This window comes from Carcharodon carcharias, chromosome 3, assembly GCF_017639515.1.
Source record: "Carcharodon carcharias isolate sCarCar2 chromosome 3, sCarCar2.pri, whole genome shotgun sequence".
NCBI lineage: Eukaryota > Metazoa > Chordata > Chondrichthyes > Lamniformes > Lamnidae > Carcharodon > Carcharodon carcharias.
In genome coordinates this window covers 196,911,195-196,931,458 of record NC_054469.1, presented here as the reverse complement: position 1 = coordinate 196,931,458, position 20,264 = coordinate 196,911,195, and the positions used below count along the sequence as shown (strand labels likewise).

General features: G+C 41.3%; 1 protein-coding gene across 2 annotated transcripts in view; it reads right to left on the bottom strand.

Moving 5' to 3' along the window:
* The window catches only part of anln (anillin, actin binding protein), a 105,313-nt gene that overhangs the window by 45,915 nt on the left and 39,134 nt on the right, over positions 1-20,264 (bottom strand). Inside the window, exons 8-13 of one of the 2 annotated variants that reach the window (XM_041184916.1) lie at positions 19,189-19,375; positions 15,094-15,246; positions 4,790-5,046; positions 2,980-3,098; positions 1,061-1,208; positions 643-778 (exon numbers count right to left, since the gene is read on the bottom strand). In XM_041184916.1, the coding sequence (XP_041040850.1) occupies positions 643-778; positions 1,061-1,208; positions 2,980-3,098; positions 4,790-5,046; positions 15,094-15,246; positions 19,189-19,375 (1,000 nt within the window). The remainder of the gene's footprint in view (positions 1-642; positions 779-1,060; positions 1,209-2,979; positions 3,099-4,789; positions 5,047-15,093; positions 15,247-19,188; positions 19,376-20,264) is intronic. The other variant, XM_041184917.1, reaches the window with a different exon arrangement.

Genomic DNA, 20,264 nt, shown 5'->3' with positions numbered 1-20,264 from the left:
TGTACAATTTGGTTTAGGAAAATTATTGTGGAACTCAGTTCTGTGGAAGGGTCATGAGGACTCGAAACATCAATTCTTTTCTTCTCCGCCGATGCTGCCAGACCTGCTGAGCTTTTCCAGGTAATTCTGTTTTTGTTTTTAACTGTTAACTATACATTGTTCTAAACCAAGCCTTTCAAAGACTTGGCACTCAGGTCTTTCCAAAATGTATATTCTTGTGTTTGGGGCGGGGGTAGTAACCACAGGTTGGCCTGACCATTTTATGCTCACAAGTAGGATCAAAATTAGAGTAATTAAAATCGCTATTTCAGTGGTGTGCTAATGATTCAGGGCTGAGTGGATAACAGCATAATTGACCGGAAGTTTCACGTGCTTAATTTTAGCTTTTAATATACTTTAAATTGTTATTTGAATGTTCAATATATTTAAACAAAGAAACACTGGTGGATTAAGGCAAATAGGTTTAAATTTGGTATTTTGAAAATTCCCAATTTCAAAGCAGCAGACATGAACAAAACACAACTGTTAGTCAGAAATTAGTTTTAAATATTCACTGGCTTTTCTGAACACCACTGCATGACTGCTTTGCACTTGAGAAAATTGTACATTCATAAATGATATTGCATCTTAAGTGTTTCTTACTGGCAATTAGTAGCAGCCTCTCAGCTTCAGCTTCCTGCTGAGATCCCTTCCCATGATCTTCATCTGTACAGCAGTTTAAAGCCTGACTTGCCTGGTGGATAACACTCTGCTGGATATTTATCTCATTGTTCAGATTCTTTGAATGATAAAGTGAAACCAATTAACACATAAGAGAAAAACAGTATACAAATACAAAATTGGAGGATTTTACTATTCAAGCTGACAGAGAATCTGCTGTCATCTCCCAAACAACTAAGTTCAAACAAAGCGTACCATGCAACCTAAAACCAAGTTCAGTTTGTGCTTCTGACAAATACAAATGAAACTCCATTTCTTTCCTTGTCCCTGAATTTTAATGCTCTTAATTCAAAATGCATAATTGGGAAGGCAATCAGGTTGATTGCATTGAAGACATTACCTTCATCTTCTGTTTAATGGTAACTGAACTTAGAGTTGCACTATTTTTTTCCTCAAGTCTTTGAGAAACATCCTCTTTACGGACAATGACTTGTTTCATTGAAGGGCGCTCAGTATTTTTAATTCTTTGAGACCTGTAGGCATCAATGCTGTAAAAAAGGGAAAATAAATCAAAATTACAATACAAAACTGATTAAAATTATCCCTTAAAGATGCTTCTTCTCACTTAACAGCTAATTGAAGTTGACAATCCTACTGGTTCAAATCCAGGGCTATTGAAGGCAGATTGCTGAACAAATGAAGATTAATTGACCAGTTACAAATATCACTATTTTCCCTACATTGCCATTCATGTCTCCACAAATCTGTTAGGATATTTTGCTGTGTGCAAGATTATTTCAGTTTCCTGTTTGTCCCACCCTCTTCCCTACCCCAGAATCTGACTGAATAAGGTTAAATTTAAGTTCATTGCCCACAAGGAAAATTAAAAAAACACTTGGTAATAGGAGAGAACTGTTGGTTAAAAAAAGTGCTTCCTATTGCTTTGCATCCAGTTTTTTTTTAAACTGTTAAATGGAATTCAAAATAGATTAGTACAACCTGGTGGATTTGCAGGCAAGTATGAAACCCCCATGGAGCTGTCGACTACGTAGTTTCAATATTTAATTCCCCAATCTCCACAGAACAGAGGAGTTGGACGCAGAGATGCAGTTCAAAGTAGGGAAGACCCTCAAAGCAGGTCCACAGGGAAAGAATCAGCTCTCTCGCCCTGCGTAACCGCCATTGCCTTAGGAGGTTCAGGCTTTCATGGCAGCCTCCTAGTACAAGACTCCATTCCAGTTGATGAGGTGGGTATGCACTGCCAGCAGCTATCAATAGTGGCCACCCCACCACCCCATCTTTGGTTTTCTGTCTTGCCCTGGAGAAAGCAGAGAGTTATGAATGTGAGAAATGGTTTTGTGAAGAGGAGAGGAAGAAGAGAAGGGTGACTGCAAGTCATTGGTGTGAGATGGCATTAAGTTAGTGTTAGTGCTGGATGTTCAAATGGGGATGTGAAGAGGTGCCTGAAGATAGAGGAATGAGTGGAATTGCAAGGTGTATTTGTGGGAGGAATGTTGTGCAGAGGAATGCTGGGAAAGTCAAGTGTGGGGCTTGGCACCTGTAAGCCTTGTGCCACTTACTTTTCCTGCCTGTGAGGGCCTTGTTCCTCTTGGGGCACCATATACAGATCTGAGGCACCACATTGCTGCTGTTCACTTCCTTGGCCACTTTAACCCACTCCTGCTTGGTCTGAGAGGCTGACCTCTTCCTCTTGTCCTTGGCAAACATCACTTCACTTCAGTCCCTCAGATCTAAAAGCAGCACCTCCAGGTAAGAGGTTGAGTCCCAGAGGTAACCTTCCCAGGTCTGCTTTCCATTCCTGTGGTTGCTGGACCCTTGGGAATCAATGTTCACTTCAACCATTCTGATCCCTGCCAGGGTCCATTTAAATAGAAATCATTCCTTTGACAAATTCAGTGTGTCATTCTGCTTGCCCTATCTGGCCGGGGAATTGAAAGCAGGATGCTAATAGCATGGTTGAGTAAATGAGTTACAGCAAAGCCCACTTCAATGACAAAACAGTTTCCAGAGCCTATACCAGCCTCCCCGCAGGGTAACAATCTATCCTGTCTTTTTCTCCCAGCAGAGGAAAGAAATGGTGATAAAAAGAAAAGCAAAATAAGCCAAAATACAAACGAATCCAAAAAACAAAATATACTGTTCTATACTCAAGACTGATCTCAGAGCAGCAAGTCAGAAGGGAAAAACTCCAACAAATAAAGGTGTGAATTAAACTCAATAAAGTACTTCTTTTCAAAAAAATACTATTGTCCTATTTCATTTTTAAGCATCTTGAAATATGTAGCATCGTTATATTACCTGTATAACAAGCTGTGGTCACCTGTTGAGGATCCCACACTGTCAGCAGACTCTGCTTTGGTTATGTGTCCTTGTTGCAATTTTCCCTTCTTCATTTTGTCTGAAGTAATACTGTCCTTCTGTGTTGCAGTATTTGTAGAAATAAGTTTTTGTATAAAAATGATAAAATATAACACCGTATTAACTTCTTCAAAAGCGAGATTTTTAAATTGCATGGAGTCAAATAGATTCCTTAATACATTATTTAATTCAATAATTGCATTTTTGTTTAATTTTATACTATTATGAAATTTTACTTCATGCACAGATTAGCACATCTGTTCAAAACATACAAGCAAAGGTGCTGTGCTGCCACAATCTAATAGTAGATCAGCAGTTGGGAATATGAGGAAGTCTTATGCTTTTGCATCCTTCAGATTACACACAAGTTTTGTTTTTGATAAGAGACTCCCAAAATGTTAAAGTCAATACATTGCACCATGTACACTTGGAAAAGACAACAGTTTAGTGTTTGTCTTACAGGACCTACCATTACTAGAGTGACTGCTTAAAGCAGAACATTCTAACTACTACTGTAGTGAATGAGCAAGAAACAATTTTGTATATAAATTAAGTTTGTATATTGAAGAGACCGAAAACTTGAATGGGTTTCAAAGATGAAGAGAGCAAGATGAGGTAGTGAAGAGCGAAATAAAAAGTACAAAAGAGAAAAAAGCCAGCAAAATCAGTACTTTATCAAAGTTTAATCAGTAGTAATGAAGACAAACAGCCAGTTTACACTCAACAGCGGCCCACTCATGCAGTAAAAAACCAGGTAATCTTTGATTATGCTGGTTGGTAAATAAACGTCAGCCAGCACACCAGAAGAATGTCCCTGCTCTTTGAACATGTTGCTGGATTTTTTACATCCTAAGAGATCAGATGGGGCCTTGATTTAACCTCTCAAGCATAAGACAGCATCTCTGACAGTGCAGCACTGAAGTGTCAACCTAGATTATGTATTTAAATCACTTGAGTGGGGTTTGCACCCATAAATGTGTCACAAAGACAAAGCTGGTGTTAAGGTAACTAAAGTACCATGCTTTTGGTATTGTAAAGGTTAGAGAAAGTGGGATATTTTCTTTGGAACAAAGGTAGTTAAAGAAGAGATCTAACAAAAGTTGCTCAAAATACTTATGAGGTTTTGATAAAGTACAGCAGAAAACATGATTTATATTGGTTGGTGAGTTAGTAACTGCGGGGCATGAATTTAAAATCATTCACAAAAAATGGAGAGATTAGGAATTTTTTAATCTTTAAAGTTCTGTGGCCTGTTAGAACTTGGAATGTCCTACCAGAAAAGAGCAGTGGAAGCCCAATAGCTTTCAGGAAAGCAGGGAGGGGCAGGTGAATGAGACCAATTGCTTAGTTCTATCAGAGAGCTGGTACAAGCAAGTGTCTAACAGCCTATTTCTTTCTATATTGTATATTTCTAAGATTCAGATGGTTTGAAACTGACCAGCACAAGGGTAGTTGCAGCGAGAATGGAAACATCATACTGGTGTATTCAGAGGCGCTTTTCTGAAGCTGGAGCTAAAGTACATTATTGGGGTAGAGCAGAGAGTATTGGTGGTGGTGGTGGGGGCTAGTCGGGGGAGGTGCACTTAAACAGCATTGAGTACTCTCATGCAGACATTGAATGCCAAAAGTACCAATGTTTCCGTTTTCAGCATTAACAACCCTTACCTTGATGAGCATACAAATTGACAGAAGAGGGAGGAAAAAAAATCCAGATGTCTGAACACAGGATTCTAAAAAACTAAAATCTCACCTCTGGATTTGTGACAGTATCAACTGTTTCTGCCAATGGAGAAAGTAGTGACATTGAGGATATGTTCAGTTCATCATTTTTTTCCTCCATTTCATTTTCAGTTTCCTTGCTGCACACCTTTCTCTCATCCAACTCTTCATCTCCATATTCTTCTTCTTCCAGTACCCCATCAAACAGGTCATTAATGATCTCAGAACTATTAATTTCTTCATCATTGTCAACACTCATCTCAACTACCCGCACTGTTTCAACTTTATCTGGCAGAAAAACATCAATTCAGATGAAATTTTATATACCAAGAATACATAACTTACAGAAATATAGATTAATATGAATAAGAGTAAAGCTCCTTCTATCCTGCTCAAACAAAATGCTTCAACCAGACTCAGAAAAGCACCACTTCCAAACAAGCACATATATTTTCCCTCTTACATTACCAACATTATGATTGGAGGGGGCTTGCCAATGCAGGGTCAAACTGCAGACACCAAATTGTGTGTTGTAAAACTTTACAGCCAGATATGAGAAACATTCTCGTTCTATCCACCTGATTAAATTTGAAATTACATCCAAGGATGAAATGACAGTAGGCCAACCTACACTACTGTCCAAGTTTCAAACTCCAGCTGCCCCAACACAAACATGTAGAACGCAGGTATATATTTTAAAAACTCGTTCATGGGGTGTGGGCTTCGCTGGCTGGGCCAGCGTTTACTGCTCATCTCTAACTGCCCTTGAGGTGATGGTGAGCTGCCTTCTTGAACCGCTGCAATCCACGTGGTGTAGGTATATTCATAATGCTGTTAGGGAGGGAGTTTCAGGATTTTGGCCCAGTGACAGTGAAGGGACGGCAATATATTTCCAAGTCAGGATGGTGAGTCACTTGGAGGGGAACGTCCAGGTGGTCGTGTTCCCATCTATCTGCTGCCCTTGTCCTTCTAGACGGTAGTGGTCATGGGTTTGGAAGGTGCTGTCTAAAGAGCCTTGGTGAATTCCTGCAGTGCATCTTGCAGATGGTACACATCGCTGATACGGTGCGTCGGTGGTGGAGGGAGTGAATGTTTGTGGATGTGGTGCCGATCAAAGGGATCCTTTGTCATGGATGGTGTCAAGCTTCTTGAGTGTTGTGGGAGCTGCACTCATCCAGGCAAGTGGGGAGTATTCCATCACACACTTGACTTGTGCCGTGTAGATAGTGGACAGGCTTTGGAGAGTCAGGAGTTGGGTTACTCGTCATACGATTCCTACCCTACGACCTGCTCTTATAGCTACAGTATTTATGTGGCTAGTCCAGTTCAGTTTCTGGTTAATGGTAACCCCCAGGATGTTGATAGTGGGGAATTCAGCGATGGTAATGCCACTGAACATCAAGGGGCAATGGTTGGATTCTCTCTTGTTAGAGATGGTCATTGCCTGTGTGGCACGAATGTTACTTGCCACTTGTCAGCTCAAGCCTGGATACTGTCCAGGTCTTGCTGCATTTGGACATGGACTGCTTCAGTATCTGAGGAGTCGTGAATGGTGCTGAACATCCATGTAATCATCAGCGAACATCTCCACTTCTGACCTTATGATGGAAGGGAAGTCATTGATGAAGCAGTTGAAGATGATCGGGCCCAGGACACTACTGAGGAACTCCTGCAGCGATGTCCGCAGCTGAGATGACTGACCTCCAACAACCATAACCATCCTCCATTGTGCTAAGTATGACTCCAACCAGTGGAGAGTTTTCCCCCTGATTCCCATTGACTCCAGTTTTGCGAGGGCTCCTTGATGCCACACATGGTCAAATGCGGCCTTGATGTCAAGGGCAGTCACTCTCACGTCACCTAGGGAGTCCAGCTCTTTTGTCCATGTTTGAACTAAGGCTGTAATGAGGTTAGGAGCTGAGTGGCCCTGGCAGAGCCCAAACTGGGCATCAGTGAGAAGGTTATTGCTAAGCAAGTGCCACTTGATAGCACCATTGATAACTCCTTCCATTGCTTTACTGATGATGGAGAGTAGACAGGTGGGGCAGTAATTGGCCAGGTTGGATTTGTCCTGCTTTTCTGCTTTTTGTGTACAGGAGTAACTGGGCAATTTTCCACATAGCCAGGTAGATGCCAGTGTTGTAGCTGTACAGGAACAGCTTGGCTAGAGACGCTGCAAGTTCTGGGGCACAAGCCTTCAGTACTATTGCCAGAATATTGTCAGGGCCCATGGCCTTTGCAGCCATTTCTTGATTTCACATGGAGTGAATCAAATTAGCTGAAGGCTGGCAAGTGATGCTGTGGACCTCCGGAGGAAGCCGAGATGGATCATCCACTTGGCACTTCTGGCTGAAGGTTGTAGCAAATGCATCAGCCTTATCTTTTGCACTGATATGTTGGGCTCCTCCATCATTGAGAATGGGGATATTTGTGGAGCCTGCTCCACCAATGAGTTGTTCAATTGTCCACCACCATTCACAACTGGATGTAGCAGGACTGCAGAGCTTAAATATTATCCTTTGGTTGTGGGATCGCTTAGCCCTGTCTATCACTTGCTGCTTATGCTGCTTGGCACGCAAGCAGTCCAGTGTTATAGCTTCATCAGGTTGACACATCATTTTTAGGTATGCCTGCTGCTGCTCCTGGCATGCCCTCCTGCATTGAAGCAGGGTTGATCCCCTGGCTTGATGGTAATGGTAGAATGGGGGATATACTGGGCCATGAGGTTAGATTGTGTACAGGTTGAGTACAATTCTGCTGCTGCTAATGGCCCAGAGAGCCTCATGGATCTTGAGTTGCTAGATCTGTTCAAAATCTATCCCATTTAGCATGGTGGTAGTGCCATACAACACGATGGAGAGTGTCCTCAATGTGAGGGCAGGACTTCGTCTCCAAAATGACTGTGCGGTGGTCACTCCTACTGATACTGTCATGGATAGATGCATCTGAAGCAGGCAGGTTGGTGAGGATGAGGTCACGTATGTTTTTCCCTCTTGTTGGTTCCCTCCCCGCCTGCCGCAGACTGATTCTAACAGCTATGTCATTAAGGACTCAGCCAGCACGGTCAGTAGTGGTGAAGACATTGAAGGCTCCCACTCAGAGTACATTCTGTGTCCTTGCCATCCTCAGTGCTTCCTCCAAGTGGTGTTCAACTTGGAGGAGCACTGATTCATCAGCTGAGGGAGGCGGTACATGGTAATCAGCAGGAGGTTTCCTTGCCCATGTTCACCTGATGCCATAAGACTTCACTGGGTCCGGAGCTGATGTTGAGAACTCCCATGGCAACTCCCTCCTGACTATATATCACTATGCTGCCACCTCTGCTGGGCCTGTCCTGCTGGTGGGACAGGACATACCCAGGGATGGTGATGGTGATGTCTGGGACATTATCTGTAAGGTATGACTGTGAAGATGACTATGTGAGGCAGTTGCTTGACTAGTCTGTGGGACAGCTCTCCCAATTTTGGCACTAGCTCCTAGATATTAGTAAGGAGGACTTTGCAGGGTCGACAGGGTTGAGATTGCCATTGTTATTTCCGGTGCCTAGGTCGATGCCAAGTGATCCGTCCGGTTTCATTCCTTTTTTTGTGACTTTGTAGTGGTTTGTTACAACTAAGTGGCTTGCTAGGCCATTTCAGAGGGTATTTAAGAGTCAACCACATATGCAGTTACATTATGCAGGTTGCTATGCAAGGGAGAGTATTCAAATTTCCTAATGCAGCAGCTTTACAATATTTTTAGGAATGTGCAAAATATAAATGGAATTTTTCGCTTTTTCCTTACAACATGTAGTTTGTGTAATACAATACATAATAGATAATATCTTTAAAAATAGTAAAATGCCACATGCCATTTAAAAAGAGCAATATCAATAAATATTTTGATACTGAGCAACAGAGGAATATACCAGGACAACGAGGTGGGCTTTAAAAAGCATCTTAAAAATATGAGAGGCAGAGGGATTAGAGAGGGAATTCCAAAGCTTACAACCAAGGCAACTAGAAACATGGTCTCCAAGAATTGAGCAAATAAAAATTGGGGAGGCACAAATGCTAAAATTGGAAGAGTGTAGAGATCTTGAATGCTTGAAGGACTGGAGATGTTTGAAAACAAGAATGAAGATTTTAAAACTGAGGTGAGATTAGGCCAGGAATCAGCAAAAGTCAGCAGATACAGGGTGATGGGTGAACGAGACTTGCTGTGAGTTGAGATGGGCAGCTGAGTTTTGGATGAGCACAAGTTTATGGAGGGTGAAAGATGCAAGCTAGTGAGGAGAACATTGGAATAGCCAAGTCTAGATGCAACAAAGGCATGAATCAAGGTGGTAGCAGCAAATCAGCTTACACAGGGGACAGAAGTGCAAGTAGGTGACCTGAATGACGAAGCTCATATATGGCTAGAGGCAGAGATTCAAACCAAGTGAAGGCTGCAAATAGTCTGTCTCAGATTCATTTTACCAGGGAGAGGAATGGAAATAGTAGTCAGAGAAGGAGTTTCTGGTGAGGACCAAAGTCTGTGCCTTTCAATTTTCTCTTATGTAGTTGGAGGAAATTTCTCCTCATCCAATACAAGATGACAGAAAAGCATGATGTTTTTAATTCATTCTTGGGATGTGAGCGTCATTGGAAAGACCAGTATTTATTGCATCCCTAATTGCTTTTGAGAAGGTGGTAATGAGCTACCTTGCTGAACTGCTGCAATCCATGTGGTGTAGGTGCACACACACCGTCCTGTTAGGAAGGAAGCTCCAGGATTTTTATCAAGTGACAATGAAGGAACAACAATATAATTCCAAGTCAGGATAATGTGTGGTTTGGAGGGTAACTTGCAGGTGGTGGTATTCCCATGTATCTGCTACCCTTGTCCTTCGAGGTGGCAGAGATCATGGTCAGAATCTTCGGGTTGGCGGGCGGGGGCGGGGCCCGCTTGCCGATGCGTAAGATGATGCACGGTGATGTCAGGCATACATCCCGATGTCACCGCGTGTCATTCAGATTTTCAGTTTGGCGGGCACACACCGGAGTTGGCTGCACGCCCGCCAACTGTCAAAGGCCTATTAAGGCCATTTAAATAGTAATTGAAATACTTAATGGAGCTGCCCGTCCAACCTTAAGGTGAAGAGCCTGGGCGGCCTTTGCATTTATCATGAAACCTCATCCACAGGCGGGATGAGGTTTCATGAAGTGTTTATAAATTGAATGAAAGTTCTAATAAAGTTCATTGACATGTCCCAGCTCATGTGACACTGTCGGCGATTAGCTGCGCACTTGCTCCCATCCAACCACCCCAGCCCCCCCTTCCCAAACAGGGAGAAAATTCTCTCCCATGGGTTTGAAAGGTTCTGTCAAATAAGCCTTGATGTGTTGCTGCAATGCATCTTGTAAATGATACGCACTGCTGCTACTGGGTGTCCATGAGGGAGGGGATTAACTTTTAAGATAGCGTATGGGATGCTGATCAATCTGGCTGCTTTTGCCTTGTATGATGTCGAGTTTGAGTGTTATTGAAGCTGTACTCATTCAGGCAGATAGAAAGTATTCCATAATACATAGATAAAAACAAAAAACTGCGGATGCTGGAAATCCAAAACAAAAACAGAATTACCTGGAAAAACTCAGCAGGTCTGGCAGCATTGGCGGAGAAGAAAAGATTTGACGTTTCGAGTCCTCATGACCCTTCGACAGAACTAGTTCAGCGATGGGTAATGCTGTTGAACATCACGGGGAGATGGTCAGATTCTCTCTTGCAAGAGATGGTCTTTTGCTTGGAACCTGTGTAGTACTGATTAAGATGGTTGCAAATGCTTGTGTGGCATAAATATTCCTTGCCACATATCAGCTCAAACCTGAATGTTACCAAGAGCACTGATTGCTTCAGTATCTGAAGCGGTGTAAATACTACTGAACATTGTGCAATCATCAGTGAACATCTCTCCTTCTGACCTTATGTTGCAGGGAAGATGATTGATGAAATAGCTGAAGATGGTTGGACCTCGGACACTATCCTTAGGAACCCCTGCTGTGAAGTCCTGCAGGCTGAGATGATTGGCATCCAATAACCACAACTATTTCCCTTTGTGGTAGTTATGACCTCCAACCACTGGAGAGTGCACCTCCCACATCAATTATCATTGACTTCAATTTTTCTAGAGCTCCCTGATGTTAAGGGCAGTCACTCTCCCCTCACCTTTGAAAGTCAGCTCTTTTCCACATTTGGACCAAGGCAGTAATGAGGCGTGCAGCTGTGTGGCCCTTACAGAAGCAAACCTGAGCATCAGTGAGCAGTTTATTGTTGAGTAAGTGCCACATTAGCACTGTCAGCAATACTTTCCATCAAATTGCTGATGATTGAAAGTAGACTGATGGGACAGTAATTGGCTAGACTGGACTTGTGTTGCTCTTTGCAGACGGATTTTCCTTCTTTTTGTGGACAGGACGTACCTGGAAAATTTCCCACATTGTTGGGTGGATGCCTGTGTTATAGCTGTGTGGAACAGCTTAGCTAAGGGTGCGGCTGGTTCTTGACTACAATTCTTCACTACTACAGCTGAGATGCTGTCAGGGTCCATCATATTTGCTATATCCAATGCCTTCAGCCATTTTTTGATATCACCTGGAATGAATATAATTGACTGAACACTAGCATCTATGATGGTGTGGGGGCCTTAGGAGGAGGCAGAGATAGACCATCCACCTGGTATTTCTGTCTAAAGATGGTTCCAAATGCTTCAGCCTTGTCTTTTGCACTGACATGTTGGGCTCCCCACCGTTGAGGGTGAGGATATTTTTGGAGCCTTTTCCTCCAGTTAGTTGTTTATTTTTCTACCACTATTCATGACTGGTTGTGACAGGACTGCAGAGCGCTGATCTGATCCATTGGTTGTGAGATCACTTAGCTCTGTGTAGTCCTGTGTTGTATCATCAGCAGGCTTTTGTTTTAAATTCATCTTCTGCTGCTCCTGACGTGTTCTTTTACACTCCTCATTGGACCAGGGTTAATCTCCTGACTTTACTGTAACAGTAGAGTGAGGGAAATGGCAGGTCATGAGGTTACAGATTGTGGTTGAATATAATTCTGTGGCTGCTCTCAGGCCATAGTTCCTCAAGGATGCTCAGTTTTGAGCTGCTAGATCTGTTCTGAATCTATGCCATTTAACACACACTGGTAGCACCACACAACACAACGGAGGGTGTCCTCAGTGTGAAGGTGAGAGTTTGCCTATACAAGGACTGTATGGTGGTCACTTATACCAATGCAATCACAGAGAGATGCATCTGCAACAGATAATTTGGTGTCAAAATCAAGTAGATTTTGCCCCAAGCCCAGACTGGCAGATATGTCCTTCAGGACTCGGCCAGCTTGGTGAGTAATGGTGCTACCAAGCCACTCTAGGTGATGGACATTAAGTCTCTCACCCAAAGCACATGCTGTGCCCTTGCCACTCTCAATGCTTTTTCTTAGTGAAGTTCCACATGAAGGAGCACTTATTTATCACCTGAGGAAGGGCCTTAGGTGGTAATCAGTAGAAAGCTTCTTTGCCTGTGTTTGGCCTGATGTCATGAGGTCCAGAGTCAATGTTGAGGATTCCCAGGGTCACTCACTCCAGAATGCTGCCACTCTGGTGGATCTGTTGGGCTGGTGGGAACAGGACATACCTAGGGATGGTGATGGAGGAGCCTGAGACATTGGCTCAATAAGGTATGGTTTGGTGAGTTTGTCAGTCTGTTGTTTGACTAATCTGTGGGACAGTTCTCCTAATATTGGTACAAGTCTTCAGACTCTAGTGAGGAGGGCTTTGAGGCAAAGGGACAGGGTGTGCCTTTGTCTATTCTGGTGCCAAGGTTAATGCTGGGTGGTCCATTCAATTTTATTGTTTGACTTTTTGATAGCAGTTCAATACATCTGATTGGCTTGCTATGTTACTTCAGAGGGCAGTTAAGAATCAGCCATATTTTGTGGGTGTGGAGTCACATATAGGCCAGAACAGGCAAGGCCGACAGATTTCCTCCTATTATTGAACCGGATGGGTTTTTTATAACAATCCAATAGTTTCATGATTATTATTAATGAGACTAACATTTTATTCCATATTTATTAATTAGTTGAAGTTAAATTCCCCCAGCTTCTGTGGTGGGATCCAAACTCATCTCTCCAGATCCTTAATTTGGACCGCTAGATTACTCGTCCAACATTACCACAACGCTACTGTTCCGGGAAAAATGGACATGGACTTAGGAGAGGATGGGGAATTCAAGGTTTCCAATCCCAATTTCTACCCTGTGATCGCCTCATGCATTTAAGGACATCAACCAAACTGGATAAGGTTTGGCTATAGCTTTTCCACACTAGCTAGGTTCATATGTAAAAGAACATGAGGTTCACGTAAAGTAATAGTTACTTAGGGCAAATTAGTGGAGGTCAAATGAGTCAATGTTTCCAAAAAAGTAAAGATTGTGGCTAGGCCAGGACATAATTTAATTCAATTAGGCTGCTGCATTATTATACTTGTAAAGTCCCACATCATTGTGCACATTTGGCACATTTAATGTAAAACAAAAGAATTAAGCCAGCAATCAAACCATATTCTGATATTAGTCAGTTAGAAACACAAAGGAAAAAAGTCAAGGTCTATTAAAACACAGAGATAAAAACAAAAAACTGCGGATGCTGGAAATTCAAAACACAAACAGAATTACCTGGAAAAACTCAGCAGTCTGGCATCGGCGGAGAAGAAAAGAGTTGACATTTCGAGTCCTCATGACCCTTCATCAGAACTGAGTGAATATTAGGAGAGGGGTGAAATATAAGCTGGTTTAAGGTGGGGTCGGGAGAAGTTGGGGGTGGGGGTGTGGTTGTAGGGACAAGCAAGCAGTGATAGGAGCAGATAAACAAAAGATGTCACAGACAGAAGAACAAAGAGATGTTGAAGGTGGTGATATTATCTAAACGAATGTGCTAATTAAGAATGGATGGCAGGACACTCAAGGTACAGCCCTAGTGGGGGTGAGGTGGAAAGGCTAACAGGGCATAAAAGATATAGATTTAAAAATAATGGAAATAGGTGGGAAATGAAAAATTTATATAAATTATTGGAAAAAACAAAAGGGAGGGGGCAGAAACAGAAAGGGGCTGGGGATGGAGGAGGGAGTTCAAGATCTAAAGTTGTTGAATTCAATATTCAGTTCGGAAGGCTGTAAAGTGCCTAGTCAGAAGATAAGGTGCTGTTTCTCCAGTTTGCGCTTTCACTGCAACAATGCAGCAAGCCAAGGACAGACATGTGGGCAAGAGAGCAGGGTGAAGTGTTAAAATGGCAAGCGACAGGGAGGTCTGGGTCTTTCTTGCAAACAGACTGCAGGTGTTCTGCAAAGCGGTCACCCAAAGTGTGTCTATTAAAACACATCCCAGTTCTCTCACATCACAGCATCCATATTTTGAACATATCTTTTTTTTACCTCTACAATCAAGACTCACAGATTATTTCAAATATTTAAGACTGAATGAAGAAATTATTCCTGATAACTGGTTAACTTAAGTCATCTGATCCTGCTTACCTGGCTTAATACTCTGGACTGATTTTATGTAGAACATTTCAAATCTTGATTAGGATTTCCTTTTCAGGAAATAGTGCTCTAATTTTCTTCCTAACTCAAGGCTAATGTGATATTATATGGCCAGAAACAAAATGAGCGGTTAAGAATGGTTTCTACTCAAGTGTGTCAGCTATGGTTCAACGGTTGCACTCTCGCCTGAGATAGAAGTTATTTATTCAATTTCCACTCAGGGGCTTGAGCACAAAATCTAGGCTGACATTCTTGTGCAGCAATAGATCAAAAGCTGTACAGTTAGCGGTTTTGTGCTCTCTAGTTAACTTCTCAACCGGATATAAAAGATCCATAGCACTATTTGGAAGAGCAGTGGTGTCCTGGCCAATATTTATCCCTCAGCCAACCTAAAACAGCTTAACTAATCATTATCTAATTGTCATTTGTGCACAAGTTGGCTACCACATTTCTGACAATACAGCAGTGACGACACTTCAAAAATATTTCAGATCGCAAAGCATTTTGGGACATTGAAGTCGTGAAAGGCATCATACGTAAACAATTTTTCTTTGCTTATCAGCCCACAATTCAGGGATACATTCCGGCAATATTTTTATAATTTTCAGACAATCCAAGCATTTTAGTAACTGACAGTTTACTGACAATTCACCATTAAATACAAAATAGTACAACTGAGCTCTTAGGAACTGTTTTCACTCAAAATCCCTGAAGGCATTTTTAGTAATCAACACGCAAAATACTACTGCCACAGACAGAAATAGTATCTGCTCACCTGTACTTCTTTCATCATCACCCCTCTTTTCTTCATTATTTGTGGCATTCTCTGTGACATTCAGTCGCTCGGAGACAACAGTAACTTTTTTGAAAGGACTTAATCTGACAGGACACCTTGGAACTTCCTTCATGTTTTGTTCACCTGAAACAACTATTAAAATTAAATAATATACATTGAAATCTGAACAAAGGTACAAAATCCCAGGCTAGTTGAAATATCAGTTAGTAAAACCATACAAAAGTTCAACTATTGAAATCAACAAACAAGCTCTACTGATTCTTCAATTCTATCTCCTTCCTTTCCTTTAGAGTCTGACATCATGAACTACCCATATCAAAGAAAGTGGGGAATGAAAATGATTGCAGATTGAAGGCAATTGGTAAAAGAACCAGAAAAAAGATTAGTTTTTTTTTAAATGCAATGAGCTGTGAAAATCTGGAATGCACTGTCTAAAAAAGGTAGTGGAAGCAAATTCTATAGTAACTTTCAAATGGAAATTGAATAAATATCTGGAGAGAAAAAAGTGACAGGTTGTGGGGAAAGTGGGACTAATAGCTTTCTTCTGAGCTGTTTGATTCTATATCTTTGCCAATGATGCTCTGGCAAGTATGAAGCCTTATTCATTAATTTATATCCATGTGAAGGAGCACCAACTCTCTGCTGAATACCCCCCCCAAAGGCTGGGAAGTGGGTGTACTCATGTGTTCAAATGTGTCAGTGGCACGGTGGGCACGCATCCACATTTTTCATTCTTTGAAAAAAAAACACAAAAGTTAATTATGTTTGCTTATACTTAAGAGGTATCTCGGTCTAAATGCATCAACTTCACGTTCATTTTTGAATATACAGACTATAACTAGTGATTTCGAAACTTAAGGAAAATTTATTGAAAGTCCTGATTCAGTATGTTTTTTAAGTTTATAAACATAGCTTTAGCTTGAGCAGTGAACAAGGAATGCTTCATTCATCTCAGTTAAGTAGCAAGGAGTATGAAAATGTCATACTTCATCTCATGTTCAAGTGTTAAAGAAAAGTGATAGCTGCAACTGGATGCCATTTTCAGTTAATATTTTCAAAAGACATTTTATGCAAGTATAAAACTTATTTATTGAAGTTCTCAAATCTCCAACTGAAAAATGAATCAAGAGGGCAGAGGTTGGAATAATCCCTGGAACAGATGTTGGAATGCAAAGGATAGGTGGAGCGCCTCTGAAATGCATTGATAATTGGTTGAAGCAGAGGAAGCAAAGGGTGATTAAACATCCATCATATGAAAGAGATTAACCAGTGGGTTCCCTCAGTGATCACTACTGGAGCCCTTGCTGTTAAAATATACTCAAACGACTTGGAAGGGAGTGCAAAAACAAAATCCTACATGTTTGCATATAGTACCAAACTAGGGAGAACCTCAAACAACAGGGAGCAGACTGATCAAATACAGAAACCTGGGCAGCTTAGGGACCCGTGCTGACAAGTGAGTGATTTCATTCAATGTAGGCAAATACAATTAATGAAATTGAGAAAGGCAAAAATACAGTGGTAGTATAAGCTAAGTGGTTTCGTCCTACAGGACATGACCAGAGATAGATTTGAAGGTTCTGATGAACAGATCTCTGAAAATATCAGCATACTGTTAGGCAACAGTAAAGAAAGCAAATAGGAACCTGTGCTGCATAACTAAAGGAATAGAATACAAATTCCAAGAACAGAATTCCAGAGCATATCATGAAGACCAAGAACAATTCTGAACACTATTTTGAGAAAAACATCCAAACACAGAGGGTGTAACAAGAGCAATTAAATTCTGATGAACAGTATTACTCAACCATTTGGAAAAGCATGGATTTGTTGAGAAAAGATCACATCTTGATTCAATTTTTTCTGCTTGTAACAAGGAAGGTCAATGAGGGTAGCATGTGTATTGTAGCCTAAATGGATTTTAGTAAGACTTTTGACAAGGTATTACATGGCAGGTTAGTCAAAGACGACTTACATTTATATAGCACTTTTCACGAGTGCCAGATGGCTCAAAGCACTTTACAGTCAATGAAGTACTTCTGAAGTGTATTCATTGTTGTAATGTAGCCAATATATACACGCACAACAAACTCCCACAAACAGTAAAGTCATAATGACCAGATGTGTTTTGTGACGTTGATCGAGGAATAAAAATTGGCTAGGGCACCAGGGATAACTGCTCCTCTTCAAAACAGTGCCATGGGATATTTCAGATCCATCCCAGCAGGCAAATGGGGCCTTGGTTCATCTCATTCAAAAAGTGACACCTCAGACAGTGTGACAGTGCAGCACGCCCTCAGTAATGTACTGGAATGACAGCCTTGATTTTTGTGCTCGAGCATTGATTGGGTCTTGAACTTGGAATCTTGTGACTTAAGAGTCGAAAAAGCTACCAACTGAGCCACAACTGACGATCTAAAAAGTATAAGGCCATGGGATCTAAGGACAATGAGCAAGTTGGATCCAAAATTGGTTCAGAGGCAGGCAAGATAATGGTCAACAGGCATTTTTGTGACTAGATAATTGTTTTGTGGGAAACATCAATGTTTAAACTTAAATGTACAGGGCATAATTAAGAAGTTTGCAGGTGATGCCAAAATTGTGGTTGAAAGTGAGGAAACAAAGCTGTAAACTGCAGGAAGACATCAATGTACTAGTCAGGTGGGCAGAAAAGTGACAAATGGAACTCAGTCTGGAGAAGTGTGAGGTAATGCATTTGGAGATGGAATACACAATAAGTGCTGAGATACTGAGAAGTGTAGAGAAACAAAAAGGAACCTTGCAATACATGTCCAGAGATCCCTAAAGGTGGCAGGACAGGTAACGGTGGTGGTTTAGAAAGCATATGGGATTTTTTCCTATATTAGCCGAGGCATAGAATTTAAGGGGAGGAGGTTATGCTAGAACTATATGAAATGCTAGTTAGGCCACAGATAGCGTAGTTCTGGCCACTGCATTACTGGAAGGATACGAACGCACCAGAGAGGGTGCAGAAGAGATTTTAAAAGATGTTGCCAGAACTGGAAAATTTACGCTAAGAGGAAAGATTGGCTAGTCCAGTGTTGTTTTCGTTGCAACAGAGGTTGAGGGGAGATTTAATTGAAGTGCTTAAAATCGTGAGGGCCTAGGCAGAGCGGAAAGGATCTATTTCCCTCAGCAGAAAGGCCAATAACCAGGGTATAAATTTAAAATAATTGGTAGAAGAATTAGAGGACAGTTGAGAATTCTTTCAGCTGCAGGGTAGTAGAGGTCTGGAACTCACTACCTGAAAGAGTGCTAGAGGCAGTAATTCTCACTGTATTTACAAAGTATTTGGAAATGCATTAGGATGTGCTGTAATCAACAAGGCTATGGTCCAAAATTTGGAAAATTGGATTAGACTGGTTAGTTCATTTTGAGCCGGCACAAATACAATGGGCTGAACAGCCTCCTTCAATTCAGTAAGTTTATATGATTCCATACAAAATGATAGCAAGCATCAGGGGTGCAAGTTACAAAAGGTGCTGAGGAAATTCGGGTGTTTACACTAGAAAAAAGAAAGTTAATTCATGATGTTATTGAAATTTTTCAAGGTCCTACTCTGTATAGGCAAGGTAAATGTCCTTAAGTTTAGCACAATCATAGATTCTACAAGAGTACATAGCCTCAAACTTAGATGGATGATGAAACAACAGTTTAAATTTAGCTACTTTATGCAGAGACTGGTCAATTGCACAAAATTAATCATCCAAGGAGTCAGTGGGGGCTGATGAGTTCAGGCAGAATTGGATAAGCAGCTAGTGGAAAATTTGATGGAAGGGAATGAAAGTCACCAAGGGACATGATGTTCACTATGCACTAGCCAGATGGACCACACTGGTCTCTTTTTTCTTTTTAAAGCTGTCCACAATCATCAAGTTGTGCATTTGTTTTTCCTAGAGATGTTGTAGCCTTGTGTTTGTGGTAAAATCCTAGGGTGAGAAAGTGGCTGTGATTGACCTTTGGTTTCTCATGACTGTAGTTTCACATGCAATTTCTCAGGATAAATTAACCATCTAGTAAATCAATTAATTTCTTTGATTTAGGTCATTGTACCTGCATTTGCTGAGCTAGAGATTTTCATTGATGAAGGTTCAAGTGCCTCTGTTAATGCAGATTTTAGTGGCGATTTTGTATTTGGTTGCAATGTTGATTGAGAAGGGCACTGTGAAGCATTCATCTGGAATCTGGGATCTTTTGGACTCTTTTGCTCAGAGATCCTAAGGAGAGGATCACCACAATCCTATTTTAAAGTTGAAAAAGGGAAGTGATTAGTTAGCTTCTTTGTCTATTTCCATTCTCTGTACATCAAAGATTAGGAAGATAATGTGAGAAGTAATGCAACACAAAATTATTCTAATTATTAGGAATACATGACAACTTTCAAACCTGAGATTAGTGCTGTGACCAAATGAACAATCAAGGACATGAAATGACCTCTGGTCCATTCGGTTGGTCTGTCTTGCATAATGACAATACCTTGTGCGTCACAAGATATACACCTCCACCCAACCTGAAACCACTAAATATAGTGATTGGTCATGCTGGAAAAAGGAGTTTGAATCACAATATTCGTGTGACTGTTTTACTATGATACTACAAAGCTGCTAGAAGAGATGGTGGTGTCGAGCTAATGACATTGGACCAGTAATCCAGAGGCTAATACCCTGGGTTTGAAACCCACCATGGCAGCCGGTGAAATTTAAATTCAAATAATTAGTAAATTCAATTCATTGATTTTTTAAAATTTCAATTGATTGAAAGCTAGTCTCAGTAATGGTACCATGAATCTAAGACTGATTGTTGTAAAAATCTATCTGGTTTGCTAATGTACTTTAGGGAAAGAAATCTGTCATCCTTGCCTGGTCTGGCCCACGTGTGACTCGAGACCCACAGCAATGTGGTTGACTCTTAACTACCCTCTGAAATGGCCACTCAGTTCATGGGCAATTAGGGATGGGCAACAAATGCTGGCCTTGCCAGCGATGCCCAGATCCCAGTATATAATACATATAGATATATTGCTGCCATAACAAGTTAAAAGCAAAATTCAGATGTCATCATACAGAAAACTGGTTAAAAATTAAAATTGAACAGAGATACTTAAATCCTTACATGGACCCAGCCCTCTA